Source organism: Phyllopteryx taeniolatus, chromosome 2 (genome assembly GCF_024500385.1).
Source record: "Phyllopteryx taeniolatus isolate TA_2022b chromosome 2, UOR_Ptae_1.2, whole genome shotgun sequence".
NCBI lineage: Eukaryota > Metazoa > Chordata > Actinopteri > Syngnathiformes > Syngnathidae > Phyllopteryx > Phyllopteryx taeniolatus.
Window position 1 is genome coordinate 13,477,890 of NC_084503.1, and position 14,357 is coordinate 13,492,246.

The 14,357-nt window shown below is 39.3% G+C and overlaps 1 protein-coding gene across 36 annotated transcripts in view; it reads left to right on the forward strand.

Annotated features, from left to right (window-relative positions):
* Nucleotides 1-14,357, forward strand: part of madd (MAP-kinase activating death domain) — an 81,676-nt gene that overhangs the window by 39,993 nt on the left and 27,326 nt on the right. For 10 of the 36 annotated variants that reach the window (XM_061761666.1, XM_061761698.1, XM_061761756.1 and 7 more), the window contains 12 exons: nt 454-513; nt 2,230-2,338; nt 2,467-2,653; nt 4,618-4,768; nt 4,983-5,186; nt 6,484-6,534; nt 8,717-8,820; nt 9,026-9,109; nt 9,355-9,513; nt 10,003-10,123; nt 10,301-10,363; nt 13,991-14,111. In XM_061761666.1, the coding sequence (XP_061617650.1) occupies nt 454-513; nt 2,230-2,338; nt 2,467-2,653; nt 4,618-4,768; nt 4,983-5,186; nt 6,484-6,534; nt 8,717-8,820; nt 9,026-9,109; nt 9,355-9,513; nt 10,003-10,123; nt 10,301-10,363; nt 13,991-14,111 (1,414 nt within the window). The remainder of the gene's footprint in view (nt 1-453; nt 514-2,229; nt 2,339-2,466; nt 2,654-4,617; nt 4,769-4,982; nt 5,187-6,483; nt 6,535-8,716; nt 8,821-9,025; nt 9,110-9,354; nt 9,514-10,002; nt 10,124-10,300; nt 10,364-13,990; nt 14,112-14,357) is intronic. The other 26 variants (XM_061761811.1, XM_061761877.1, XM_061761684.1 and 23 more) reach the window with 13 other exon arrangements.

The window sequence follows — 14,357 nt, forward strand, 5'->3', positions numbered from 1 at the left end:
TCTTACTGTATTATGTGGCTCCCTAATATTTAGGATTTCTTTTATATTTCAAGGTTACACCACGTATTTGTCAAATATGACATGGTTAACAATATTGGCCTATTACGGGTGTCCTGATGCTTTGGAGTTTTGCTCTAATTTTTGGCCAGTAGTTACTGTCCAGTGTAAGCATACTTTTGGCTTTAATGTGAGTTTAAAGTTTACACCACATTTACAACAGCTAGCTATGTACAACGTCTACTTGTTATCGTACTAAACATTTTCTGGGATCATATCCTCATCAGGACATCATGGGCCCTCATTTACTCTTTTTGCTACTTTTCTTCTGTTTGGAGTTATCTTAATTGTGCATGCATGGTGTTTTTATGGGTTGATGTTCAGACTGGTTGTCTGGGCCGGTATCCCTTTCTCTGTCCACTCTTGGCAGCAACTAATTTTGAGTTTTGTGTGCAGTATTTGGGCTAAATTCTCTAATGGAGATAATAACAGAGGCCGGCCCGGGGAGCGGAGAAGGTGGGTTCTACCCTTTTTCTGAGTGAGCTGCATGCTTCTCCAAGCCAGTCAACTACATCTCCCCACATCCTTTGCTCATTCCCCTGTATGTGTCATCAAGGATTCACTTTGTCCTCCCTTCACTTAGTGTTTTATTTTATTTTTCACAAACATCACAAACATCCTAAGTGTGGGAATGGATTTAAGCGAAGTGCCACATTATGCAACAGATAACCACAGGATACCAGCACAGAACAGGATAGATTAAAAATAACTTCACTACAATATTGATGTAGTTGGGCCTAATCACTCTGTAGTTGCACCGTAGATACAGTAATGCTATGCAGCTGATAAACCTTGGGTGAAGTAAAAAAAAAAAAAAAAAAAAAAAAAAAAAAAAAAAAAGGAATCCTGCGGTATACTTACCTCTGTTGTTGAGCTACAGTATGTTGTACCGTATCTATGTCAGGAATATCATATTGCTGATATCCATTGTTTCTAGTGGGATATTGTACACAGCAGAGTCATTACTGTTTGTGTGATATGTATAGTTCAGTTGATTTTTGGTTTTCTTTCGCCTGGACTTGTATTTAGAATGTATGAAGACACATTTGCAAACTCAAAAATATCCATCCATTTTCTTGACCACTTACCCTCACTAGGGTCGCGGGCGTGCTGGAGCCTATCGCAGCTATCTTCGGGCGAGAGGCGGGGTAGAACCTGAACCAGTCGCCAGCCAATCGCAGGGCACATAGAAATAAACAACCATTCCCACTCACGTGGAATTTAGAGTCTTCAATCAACCTACCACGTATGTTTTTGGGATGCGGGAGTAAACCGGAGTGCCCAGGGGAAAACATGCAATCTCCACACAGGCAGGGCTGGGATTTGAACCCCGTTCCTCAGAACTGTGAGGCAGATGTGCTAACCAGTCGCCCACTGTTCCGCCCTAAAAATATGTAAATTCTAATTTCTACGATCCAATCAGTGAGATAAAACACTGAAACACACACTCTTAATCCACCATATCTATTGTATCTATGTTACCGAGCAGTGTCCCTAAATATGCCTATAATAAAAGGACAATTGTAAGCCTTTTATTTTGGCGTGATGAGGTCTGTAATGTGAAAAAGCTTTTTTGTACTGTATGAACAGATAAGTTATGACTCACTCTTGATCCTTGCATTTGTTAATACTGCAGTGGTTGAACTAAGAGCATGATTGACACAACTCTCAATAAGTCATCAACAGCTTTGCGGCAATTCAAATGAGTGTGCTTGTACCTTTTTTATTTTCTTCATTGAATTTAGCGATCCATCCTTCTTTTCTGTTGGGCATGAAATTACTGACAAAGTTTTGGTCACACATCTTTGCTTCAACCTAATGTAATGTTACCACCCAGAGCACAATTTAGGCTCCTTTGTGTGTGTGTGTGTGTGTGTGTGTGCTTGCGTGTGTCTATACTATCTTGGTTTATTTTGCCCTTTAACCTTCCTGTTGTGATATTGATCTCAAGGAGCTCCAGTGATGTGGTCACTATAAGGAGATTACGAGTTGTGCCATTCCTCTTATTGTGATGAAAGAGTGGAAAAAATGTTACTTGAAAACTATTTTGCTGTCCTGGTACAAATATGCCCCACTCAGACTTTCACTGAGTTGTACCTTGTGTGCAAGTTTATTCTTCTTTTTTAAGGTTATTGGTGTTTCGAAATCTCATTGTTTTGCTTTGTTTGACAGGTGCACGTCCACCCCGGCCACTTGTGGACCAGAAGTCTTCTGTTATCAAGCACAGCCCAACGGTGAAGAGGGAATCACCTTCTCCACAGGGTCGCATCAATAACACAAGGTATTCTTTCAAATATGCAATCTGTATTAAAAGAAAAATTACAGCCCCATGTCCAAAATTGTTATCCCTGTTAATGAACAGCATTAAAGTATCTGTTGAATATATCTGAGCCTGTGGCATTGATACAGTGAAAACCAGCAGTTTTTAAAGGAGGTTGTACAGAGTGTCCTGGATGGACAAGGTGTCGGCTGGCTCAATATGAAAAAGGTGCGCCGCCTGCTGGAGAATGAACAGCTCCGCATCTTTGTTCTGAGTAAACTCAACAGAGCCAGCCAGTCAGAGGAAGACTCCAGACAGGAGATAATTCGAGATGTGGTAAGATGATTGTTTTTAACTCATCATGTATTATTTTGTTGCAGTGATGCAAATACAAAAATAAAAATTGGCAACTTTTTTTAATTAACGGATTTCTAAATTATATTTTGTCACATATGGTTTATTAACTTACTTAATCAATGACAAATTATTGGCAGGTTCTACAGTGTGCTAAGATATGAATATATTTTATTTGCCTCGGGAGTTTGTAATTATTAGATGAGGAATGCCATTTAAACTTCAATCAACTACACCGAAAAAAAAAAACTCTACACTCCCACTTTAAAAGATGAGAGAGGCCTGTAAAGGACACCAGAAACAAAATTGTAGACCCGCACTAGGCTGGGAAGACTGAATCTGCAATAGGTAAGCAGCTTGGGGTCCACGCAAGATCTCACCCCGATCACAAGAACGGTGAGCAAAAATCCCAGAACCACACGGGGGGACCTAGTGAATGACCTGCAGAGAGCTGGGCCCAAAGTAACAAAGGCTACCATCAGTAACACACTACACCACCAGGTACTCAAATCCTGCAGTGGCAGATGTGTCCCCATGCTTAAGCCAGTACATGTCCAGGCCCGTCTGAAGTTTGCTAGAGAGCATTTGGATTATCCAGAAGAGGATTGGGAGAATGTCATGGTCAGATGAAACCAAAATAGAACTTTTTGGTAAAAACTCAACTTGCCGTGTTTGGAGGAGAAAGAATGCTGAGTTGCATCCAAAGAAGACCATACCTACTGTGAAACATGGTGGTGGAAACATCATGCTTTGGGGCTGTTTTTCAGCAAAGGGACCAGGATGATCGATCCGTGTAAAAGAAAGAATGAATGGGGCCAGGTGTCATGATATTTTGAGTGAAAACCTCCTTCCATCAGCAAGGGCATTGAAGATGAAACGTGGCTGGGTCTTTCAGCATGACAATGATCCCAAACACATCGCCCCGGGCGATGTGTTTGCAATGAAGGAGTGGCTTCGTATGAAGAATTTCAAGGTCCTGGAGTGGCCTAGCCAGTCTCCAGATCTCAATCTCATAGAAAATCTTCGGAGGGAATTGAAAGTCTGTGTTGCCCAGGGAGAGCCCCACAACATCACTGCTCTAGAGGAGATCTGCATGGAGGAATGAGCCAAAATACCAGCAACAGTGTGTGAAAACCTTGTGAAGACTTACAGAACAGGTTTGATCTCTGTCATTGCCAACAAAGGGTATATAACAAAGTACTGAGATAAACTTTTGTTATTGACCAAATACTTATTTTCCACCATAATTTGCTAAAAAATTATTTAAAAATCAGACGTGGTTTTATGGATTTTTTTTTTTTTTTTTTTTTTCTCCTCCTAATTTTTTCTCTCATAGGTGAGGTATATCTATGATAAAAATTACAGACCTCTGTCATCTTAAGTGGGAGGACTTGCACATTTGGTGGCTGACTAAATACTTTTTTACCCCACTGTACAGTGTTTTTAGCGCATACACATTCACACACTCATACAAGCGTCACACAATTAATTTAATTCAACTAAATCCTTTGGTCAAAATGTAAAGTTTCATTTCATTTTGATGCACCACTATATATTTAAATTGCAGTAAAGAAAATACATTTACATCACTTGAAACAGTGAAATAACAGAAAAATAAGCAAATGACAACTTTATTCTACTTTTTCAGTGTTTGTTTTTTTTTGTTTTGTTTAATCTTCAGTCAAATCGGCAACTCACAATTGAAAGTACCAGTAAAGTAAGAGAGATTATAATAGAGAGTGAGAAAATATTTGTTATAATAATAATAATTATTGTTATAATTTGACTCTATTTATTTTAAGGTATTTTTTTTCTGACTGAAAACCGACAAAAATAGTAGAAGAGCTTTGCACACTTAGTGTTAAGGATCTGTAGTTTGGAATGTTTCCATTTCTAGCAGTTCTTTGTGTTAATATGAATTGAATATGAATCATCTTTGTTTTCAGGAGGTAAGCAGGAAGGTGTACAAAGGCATGCTGGACATATTGAAGTGTACAGTATCCAGTTTGGAGCATTCCTACAGTAATGCGGGCCTCGGAGGAATGGCGAGTGTCTTCAGCTTATTGGAGATAGCACGCACACATTATCAAACTAAAGGTTAGTTTCACAGAGAATCTTTGGTTTTTCTATTAAGATAGTTAAAACAATTGGTCATCACTCATCTTGAAAGCTTCTGCCTCTAACGCCGGCCAAAGCTTTGTCTTCCATTTTGTCTCAACCGCTCTTTCATTGAACTAACTATGCTAAAAAAAAATTCCTCTAATTTTGGTGAACTTCGTCTGTGGCCCCTATAATTTTGGTAACTTGTTAGACCCTGAAAAGCGCAAGAGAAGCCCGACAGACAGTGCTGGCAGCCCGGGGAGTAAAGAGAGCCCTTCTGCTCGTATGGAGACAGCTAGACCACAAGGTCTTCTGACCATTCCTCATCTGCAGCTGCCACATCACACAACGGGCAGAGGAGCCCGCCATTTTGACACCCGGAGCCTGAATGAAGAGAACTTTATTGCCTCGATTGGTGTGTACACCACTCCAGCCTGGTTGCATGTGCACTGTGAGATCCCCTTCAAAGCTCATCAATCCCAGAACCAGTTCCTATCCCTTCTCCAACCATTCCCAAGAAAGTTACTTTCATGACAATGTACGAGTTACAATATTCCATACATTATTGCTGAATTGGCTTTCTATGAATTTGGACACCTAAGATTGTGCAGTAGTCTTTTTGCTAATTTTACATTCATATGTCAACATAACATTTATTAAAAAAACAAAACCAAAATAAAACCCTCAACATAAAATAACCATAAGTGTTTGCAATATTTAAACAAAATCATGTTTGGAATACTGTACAGCCCTGTGTCCCTGCTCGGATTGCGTTTGTCTCGCCTTCCTAAAACATTTGTGTCCCTGTCTGCCTCCTCTCAAAAGGTCTCTCGTCAGTCTCTCAGCACCTTGAATGCATGTCTTTTAGTTTGTGTTTTTTTAAATACCTCAATCTGCAGTAGCGGCCAAGGTAAACCTGTCATATGGGCATGACTAGAAAAATTGCTTGTGCCTTTACTGCAGGTTCCTACAACACGTAGAAAATGGCAGTTCCTTTTGCTCTCAGCATGGATTGTGGAAACATAACTCCCAGGAAACAGTCCCAGTTAAGAACAAAATAGAATTATTTGGGTTCTCTAATGGCCAAAGCACCAAGTACAGTAATTGGTTTAAATTAGATTTTTGTGGATCATTTTTCTGGGTCTGTATACCAGGGACACTTGCAGTCAAGCTACTTGACACCTTTCAACCTTGCAACCCTTCTCTTCCTGTTCGAAGTTGCACCCTCAATTCTACAGAATGCTGTGAGATGTGCACACCAGCTTTTGCAACTGCTCCCATTTCACCTGGTGGTTTGTCAGCCCATCAACCACATTCCATGCTCATCTCCAGTTAGCCTAATCTATTAACTGGAAAGCCAAACCACTTCAATTTATGAAGGGTCTTCTCTGTTCTGTGGTCTGAGTCAGAGCGCATTCTGACGTTGGTGTGGCTCTCCAGGTGCTTTGTGTGTTGTAACGTCCATCGTACCATCGTTGCTCTCTCACGTATTGGACACAACTTGAAAAGCCATGTCTGTTTCAGGTTGTTATGCAGCTACATGCACACATTACAAAACATTCTACTGGCGTCATTCAGTTGTGACATATTTTTCAGGTTTATGTTTAACTTTATTTTATTTTGATTTCAATGCTCATCCGTCATACATACTTTTTCAACCTGCTCTCTGACTATCTGTCTTTCTCTCCTTGCTTGCAATGCATCTTGGGTAGAATTGTGGAGCAAGCACCAGGATAAGCAAAAATCTATGGAAAAACCACAGAGTAAGAAACTTCACACATCAAAAAAAGATTGGGGTATTAAGTTGTTGACTCTTTCCACCCCTCTCTGTCTTTTTATAGTTAACTATGTCTTTACCTCGACATACAAAAGGGACTCTAAACTTGATGCATATGCATTAGTGTGACTGTCTGATATAATGTTGACTCTTAGTCAGATAGCATAAGAATTTAAATGGAATACATTATATGGACCCATTTTAGTCATTTTCTTCTACAACTACAGTGGTGTGACTGTTTAACCCCCTTCCTGATTTATGTTTTGCATGTTTGTCACACTTAAATGTTTCCCATCATGAAACAAATCGAAATATTAGTCAAAGACAACAAAAATCAACACAAAATGCAGATTTTTAATGGTTTTTATTATTAAGGGAGAAAAAAAATCCAACCCTACATAGACCTTTGTGAAAAAGTGATTGCCCGCCTAAACCCCATAACTGGTTGGGCCACCCTTAGCAGCAACAACTGCAATGAAGCGTATGCGATAACTTGCAATGAGTCTCTTACAGCGCTGAGTGGGCAAAAATTCCTCCACATCTTTGAAGAACTGTTGTAATTCAGCCACATTGGGGGTTTTTTTGAGCATGAACCGCCATTTTAAGGTCACGTCACAGTATCACAATAGGATTCAGGTCAAGACTTTGACCTGGCCACTCCAAAAATCTTCATTTTGTTTTTCTTCAGCCATTCAGTGGTGGACTTGCTGGTGTGTTTTGGATCATTGTCGTGCTGCAGGTCAATAATTATTTCACACAGGGCCATGTAAGTTTGGTTTTTTTTTCTCCCTTAGTAAAAACCTTAATTTAAAAACTACATTTTGTGTCTACTTGTTGTCTTTGTTTGATGATGGGACACATGTAAGTGTGACAAACATGCAAAAAAAATAAATCAGGAAGGGCCAAAACACTTTTTCACACCACTGTATAAGGTATAGTAAGACCTTGCATCAAAATTAGCATAAATTAACACATGCTGCCCTTTCCTTCTCTTTTATTATTCTCTACAGTTTCTTGCTTTTTATTTATTTTTTAGATCTTATTAAAGATGTTTTTTTTAAATGTTTCATATTACAAAATAACTAAATGTGTCATGATCCACCGATGGTGACAGTTAAGACCAATTACACTTGTTTCTCAGTTTGTCGGCATGCCTAACTGCCTGTGTCTGTGTGTTTTTGGGCCACATTGGCAGCACTGACGAAGAGTTAATGTTGCGGTCTGTGATGGAGTGTTACACTGCTTCACGCTCTTTGCAGTTTTGTTTTCATTTGTGATTGTTTTTCACAATATTACTGCACTTTGGGCTTGCTCCCTTGTTGCTTCACTGTCTGGTCCTCCTAAAGTTTAATTTACACTTGAATGTATCTTTCTCAGTTTACGTACATTCACCATTCATATAAATTCACAATGCCACAATTGGGGGTTTCAATGATATGAGTTCAGTTTCTTTTTTTTTTTTTTTCGTTTTAATTTCAAAGCAATATTTGAATGTATAAGTACATCAAATTTATTTTGAGATTTCAGCAAAAATGACAAGGTCATGGTGGGACACAACTCACTTTATATCTCCTTGCTGTTTTGTTTTGTTTTTTAATTAAATGATTCGCATTCTTTTATTTTTCACTCATCTCAAATTGTTCCTTTTGTTTTTCTCAAGTGTTTTCACATTATCACCATCCAAAAACCTCTCTGCCTAACCCTGCAGATTTAGAACAACCTATACCATCAATGGATGTGTAATTTTATAACTGGTTTTGATTCAAGAAATCAAATGCATCCAAAATCATGCCTACATACATTTCTGAAGTAAAGATCTCTTTTACACTTATTTTGTGCTTAAAAGATGCTTGAAATCCCAATATTGCCACGACATTCATGTCTCTGGTTAATGCAATTAAAACAGTTCCTGCAATTGTACTTTTTGAAACACCATAGTGATGAAAATGAAAGTTTTCATTCCATTTATAATGGTCACATTTGATGTTATGACTAGAAGCAGTTTACACGGTATTATGTGCCAAAGGTTGCATAAATGAAGTGAAGACTTTACATATTTTGCTCGTGTTCTTAATGTGCGGTGCTGGCTTTGAATCAGGTGACTCACAGAAAGGTAAGACTGCTAAAGAAATACTGATAATGGGTCTGACAGTTGCATTTGTCCTCAGGAGCTGAAGGAGCAAAGCAGCAGGGCCCCCAAGTGACTGATGCAGAGGAGAAGAAATCTCAGATGAGTGCTGACAGTGGTCTCAGTGTCACCTCGGGATCCCAGGTTAATGCATGGTGGACATAAACTTTATCAAATAGAATCTGTATTGGTCAAAATGAAATGGTAAATGAAAGCTGCTATAGTCTGGTCTTGCTTCCTGACAGAAGTACACCGCTGTCAGGAAACAACACTGTGTAGTAATTGCTTGTCACTAATCTAATGAGTGTTGATTTTATTTTAATCTTGTGTTGTCTCCTTTTCTTTATAGAAAAGTGACACAGAGTCTGTAACAAGTTCCGAACCTCCCATCTTAACAAGAAGTACCAGCCAAGACTCAGAGGCGAGCACAGTGGTAGGGCAGGACCAACTCAAACCTAGTGCTTTTTGCTATTGTCTTGTCAAGCTACATTCATGTTACATCCTAGATGACACTTAGGCACTTATTTTCAGTGGCTGTCAACAAAATCTGTTTTTAAAAATGTGTAATATAAAGAGCAATATTTAAAGGTGGTAAAGCCACACTGATCACGGAACTATTAAAGGTCAAAAGCCGTCAACTAAAACATTTTAAAGAATTTATGTTTTGTGTCCCTTTAGATAAGCAATAGCTCTGGAGAGACTATGGGTGCTGACAGTGACCTGAGCAGCACAGTTGGAGATGGCCTGGGTGGGAGAAGTGCTTTACATTTAGCCCAGTCCAGAGGGACCCTCTCTGACAGTGAGATTGAAACAAACCCTGCTACCAGCTCAGTTTTTGTGAGTTCAGGAATTATCGCACAAGACTAGTTTTCATATATAAATGATTGGCTTATTTTATTTGTATGTATGTGCCAATTTTAAAGCCCAGTTTGGAGTAAAAGCAGGATTTCAAGTAATGAGAGAGTTGATTCCAGAAAACATCAGTAACGAAACTTACACTGGAAGGTTACACTGGTTTAAATACAAAATTATTGGCAAACACTTGAAATCTGGGAGGAAATAGGAGTTTAATAGTCTGGAAAGCATTTTGAAGTTGTTGTCTGAAGCATGATCAGAAATCTAAATTGACCCCAGTAATCGACAAATTCTACTTTATCATAAAATCTGCTTTCATTCAGTAACATCTGCATCTGGGAGCAAATAATGTATGAGATGCATCTGATGCAATATAAATAAATAAATGGAGGCAACCTACTTAAAAAATAAAAGCATAATTTGGATTGTAACAAATGTTTTTTGTTGTTGTTGTTGTTGCCCGCCCCGCAGGGAAAGACTCACACATTGAAACCTGGTGCAAAAGAACATGCGTCTGCAATGGCAAAGGGGGTGCCTACTCAGCCAATGGAGGACATCAGTATGAGAATCTATCTTTGCGAAGGCCTGTTGGGTATGTTCAGTTTGTGATGGACTCACTTCTGTCAATTTGGTTTTCTTTGTCCCTGTTGTTTGTGTTTTCGGTGCTTTGTCTACTCCTCTTTTTGGCATTAACACTTCTCAATTATGGCCTAACCCCCTCTGCTTCTCTTCTCTCCTGCTTCTTTTTCCTCCTGGGAAAATCTTCCAGGCCGTGATAAGAGCTCCGTTTGGGATCAACTAGAGGATGCTGCCATGGAAACCTTTTCGCTAAGTAGGGCTAATCTCTTGCTGTGGCCCTTTTTCCTTTGTGTGGGGTGCAAATGTTGTTCACAAAGTCTAGCTCTTAATTCAATATCTGGTGTGATGTGGGTTTCTTCACTCCATCAGTTACCTCTAAAGCAAAGCCGTACGTTGTTTTCGATATTGACCTTTGGAACAGACGGTATGACTGACTTCTCACTTTGTAGAGCTCACATTTAATTATTGCACTCCGGCTTTTACAAGGTCCTTAATTAGTTTTCATTCATTTTGTATTACCTATTTAACTTTTCAATGACTGATGCATAAAGCTAATAACTATGAAATGATTATGAAATAATGACAAAAGTAAAATTATTAATAATATTCAGAAATAATCTCTTCACAAACCTTAGTCACGTTCCGTTCTATAATGCTGGTCGTACTTTGATTTGGTCATCATTTAAACATTATTAATAACTGTATAGGTATAAGCACAAGTTAACCAGTCAGTATTAATCAATATCAACCTGTTAAAGCAAAAACAACAAAAAAAATCTTAACTTAATCTGGTATTTGTGCAACCTACCTTCAGCATTCGGCAAAACAGGTCGAAGCACTTCCTCCTGGCTCGGGCGAATGGCGAAGGGGAACGTGCACCCGTAGGAACTTTAAATGTCTACAATGTGTTTTTTGAACAGATGTCACCACAGAGTCACCAAAAATTACAATAGCCGATGTGTATAGGCTTCGTTCGTGTTTACAAATCATATTTGTGTAAATAAATGATATATGTACATGTATTTAAAGTCCCCCCAAAGTCATTGTCGTGTTTTGTTTCTAAATACATGAAATGTTTGACGATGCGCGCTGAAAATATGTGCAAAGACTGAGAACAACATTGTACTGACTTTTATTTCCGATACAGGTTGGGCCCAAAAATTTGAATATCGAGGGAAAGTCCATTTATTTCAAAAAGTGAAACTTGTATATTAGTTCATCAGACACAAAGTGAAATATTTCAAGCCTTTGTTTCAATTTTGATGATTATGGCAGAAAAAATATACAAATCCAGTATTTCACCAAATTAGAATGTCATGACAAAGTTCAACAATTGTAGGGTCCCTGTGTCCCAATCTTGTCAGCTAATTAACGCAAAACACCTGCAGGGGTTTTCCTCAGCCTTTAAATGGTCTGTCTGGCTTAGTAGGCTTCAGAATTATGGGGAAGAATGCTGACTTGACGGTTGTGCTTCTGGCACGAGTTCCTTCCTCTCCTATATAACACCAAGCGCCCTTATTCCATGCAGTGGCCATTAAGCGGAATTGCCATTTTCTTATTCATAATAACCGCTATAGCGTGCAATGGGCCATCAAACTATGCCAGCAACTCGAAAAAATACATCTTCCCTGAAGTGTAGTGTGTGTTGCATCATTTGGGCTGTAGCACGTCTGCCGTTTGCCTACACGCGCTTTGCAAGGCAGTGGTGAACCAGATGGAATCCGTGGCCAGCTTGCCAGCAACAGCGTTGTGGTCGTCAGCTGCGATGTTGTGGGGCATGGAGGGGAAAAAAATTCATTGAGGGCAAACTGTGCAGATTGCACTCCTGTGGCCGCTTATGGTGCACCCTTCGGCGGCCACAGCAGCTCCATTAATAGCTGAATTTCAGCAGAGGCAAAGGAGGGAGAATTGTCCTGGTCCAGGGCTCAGAGGCCGCCTGACCGCCACTGAAAGCCTCTCTGTGGCCTGTGAGAGCATGTGCAATGTTCGCCGCTGGGAATTCTCCTCTCCCCGCTTAGGAGCTGTGGCAGAAGTCATGTATTTGATTGACAGCTGGAAGTTCCAGGGAGGTGGGTGTGTTTCTCAGACCATTCAGCGACATGCCCACCTGGAAGCTGAAATAATGTTTACATTTTTGACCATTTTGATTTCAGATACTTGACGATTTTTATTTATTTTTTAAAAATTCCAATTCATTATTGTCCAGCTGGTGAACAAGACTCTTTTGTCTGATGTCAAATTTAGAAGACATTTTTTGTGTGACTTTGGGCGGACTTTAACATTTGTACAAAGACATTTTCTGTCAAGAAACCAAAAATTTAAAAGTTCGGCTTGAAACAATCATATCATCAAACAGTAGTCATGCTCGTTAGCGTAGTATACACAGAAGTCCAATAACCTGTTCTGGATTAACAACGCTATATGCAGTGACATTCTGCATATAGCGGATTGTCACAAGTACAAAATGAAGTTCACCACTATTTTAATGGCAGCTATTCAATCGACCTAGCAGCTCGGGCTGCACAATATATTGTTTGAGCATCGTCATCGCAATGTACGTATACGCAATAGTCACATCACAGGGTCCTACGCCATGTTGCTGTATTGATATGCAGTCAATCAATTGTAAATTTAATAAGTGACCAGCAGAGGGACCTGATTGGACATACTAATAAAATTAGCACTGATGTTAGGGTAAATTATAACCCATCAATCAGCAGACATGGAGCAGCCTAGTGTTATATACTTCTTTTTTATTTTTTTTAATTGTTTTTATAACTATTAATGAGGACATGGGAAACATTTACATGCCTGCATTTACTGTATCTCTTCAGAATGTGATGAATGAATGGATGTCACAACAGATTACACTTGGGGTTAGGGGGGAGAGCCACGGCATTATTGAAGGGACAAATTTCAGGTGAACACAACAACTGCTTAAACTAATGCACTCAAATCTAGAAATAAAAAAACAGGTGTAAAATAACATTGATTAACAATAAAAGAATAGCGTTAAGGATGTGCTAATGACTACAGTATACCTGGGCATGAAATGAAATTATTTTAACTTAATGTCTGGCTGAACTATTGCTCAATACTACAGTGCATTTACATACAGGTAGACTTCATACAAATGACTCCATATACTTTTGTGCTCTACTGAGCATAGTTGTGCTCGAGAGGGAAAAAGAGAAATCTGTGCTGGTTTTCATGTTATCCTTTATTTTTTAACATTGCAATATATATCACAGGATTAAAGAAGAGAGATTATTTTCTTTTAAATATCGTGCAGCCCTACTAGCAGCCTATTCAGCACTGCATCTTGTCAAACATTGCAAACAGATGGACTCAAACGCCGGTCACAAAAATTCCAAATAAAATTATTCTCAAAAACCTGCTCAAATAGTAGCCCTAATCTACGGCAATGTATCAAAAACAGGAAGTACAAACTTACTCGAATAAAACCCATACCGGCGCAATGAGAAAACACATGCTCAGTCATCCACACAGCTAGTGGCAATCTCTGATGCTCATGATGACACTGAAACACTGCACCAAAGTCTTTTCTGCTAGTAATTAGGATCTGCTAACTTCATAGTAATTTACTGAGCATACAAGGGGTCCTCCATTTACGACGGGGTTCCATTCTTGACCAGCAGAAAAAGTGTGGCAACAAGCCAAAGGTATAGGAGGAACACACACTCCATTGAAGCTCTTTCAATTGGGTTCTACCGTGCTGCAATGATAGCTGACCTGATATGATGTCGCATATGATGATGAGTTGTACGAACTTTGAGTTTAGTGATCATCCCTTGAAGACTGTCCTGTAGAATGTGTCAGGATGGGGCGTTGCACATTTTGAAAGATGTGACATTTACAGGTAAGGAACGCTCCACGCTGTGGGACCAGGTGCAGTTCTGGGAGGATGCTTATTTGGATGCTGTCATGTTAGAGCGTGAGGGGATGGGATTGGACCAGGGACCTCAAGAAATGATTGAAAGGTTTGAAAGGTTTTATTACCTAGTCTCAAATGATTTGCATAATTATTTAGCATTGTGGGTCGTTCGTTGGCTTTGATGGCTGATTGATGTTCAGTTGGTTAGCTAGTTAGCATGTTTCCAAGAATACAGATGACTTCCAAAAGAACCCAGAAAGAATTTTAACAGTTCAGCCTTTGCAGAGGACTGCACTCCAGTGAGTGCTCTTTTAGTTCTGAGTAGAATTCTTGCTGAAAACCAGTAAACCAA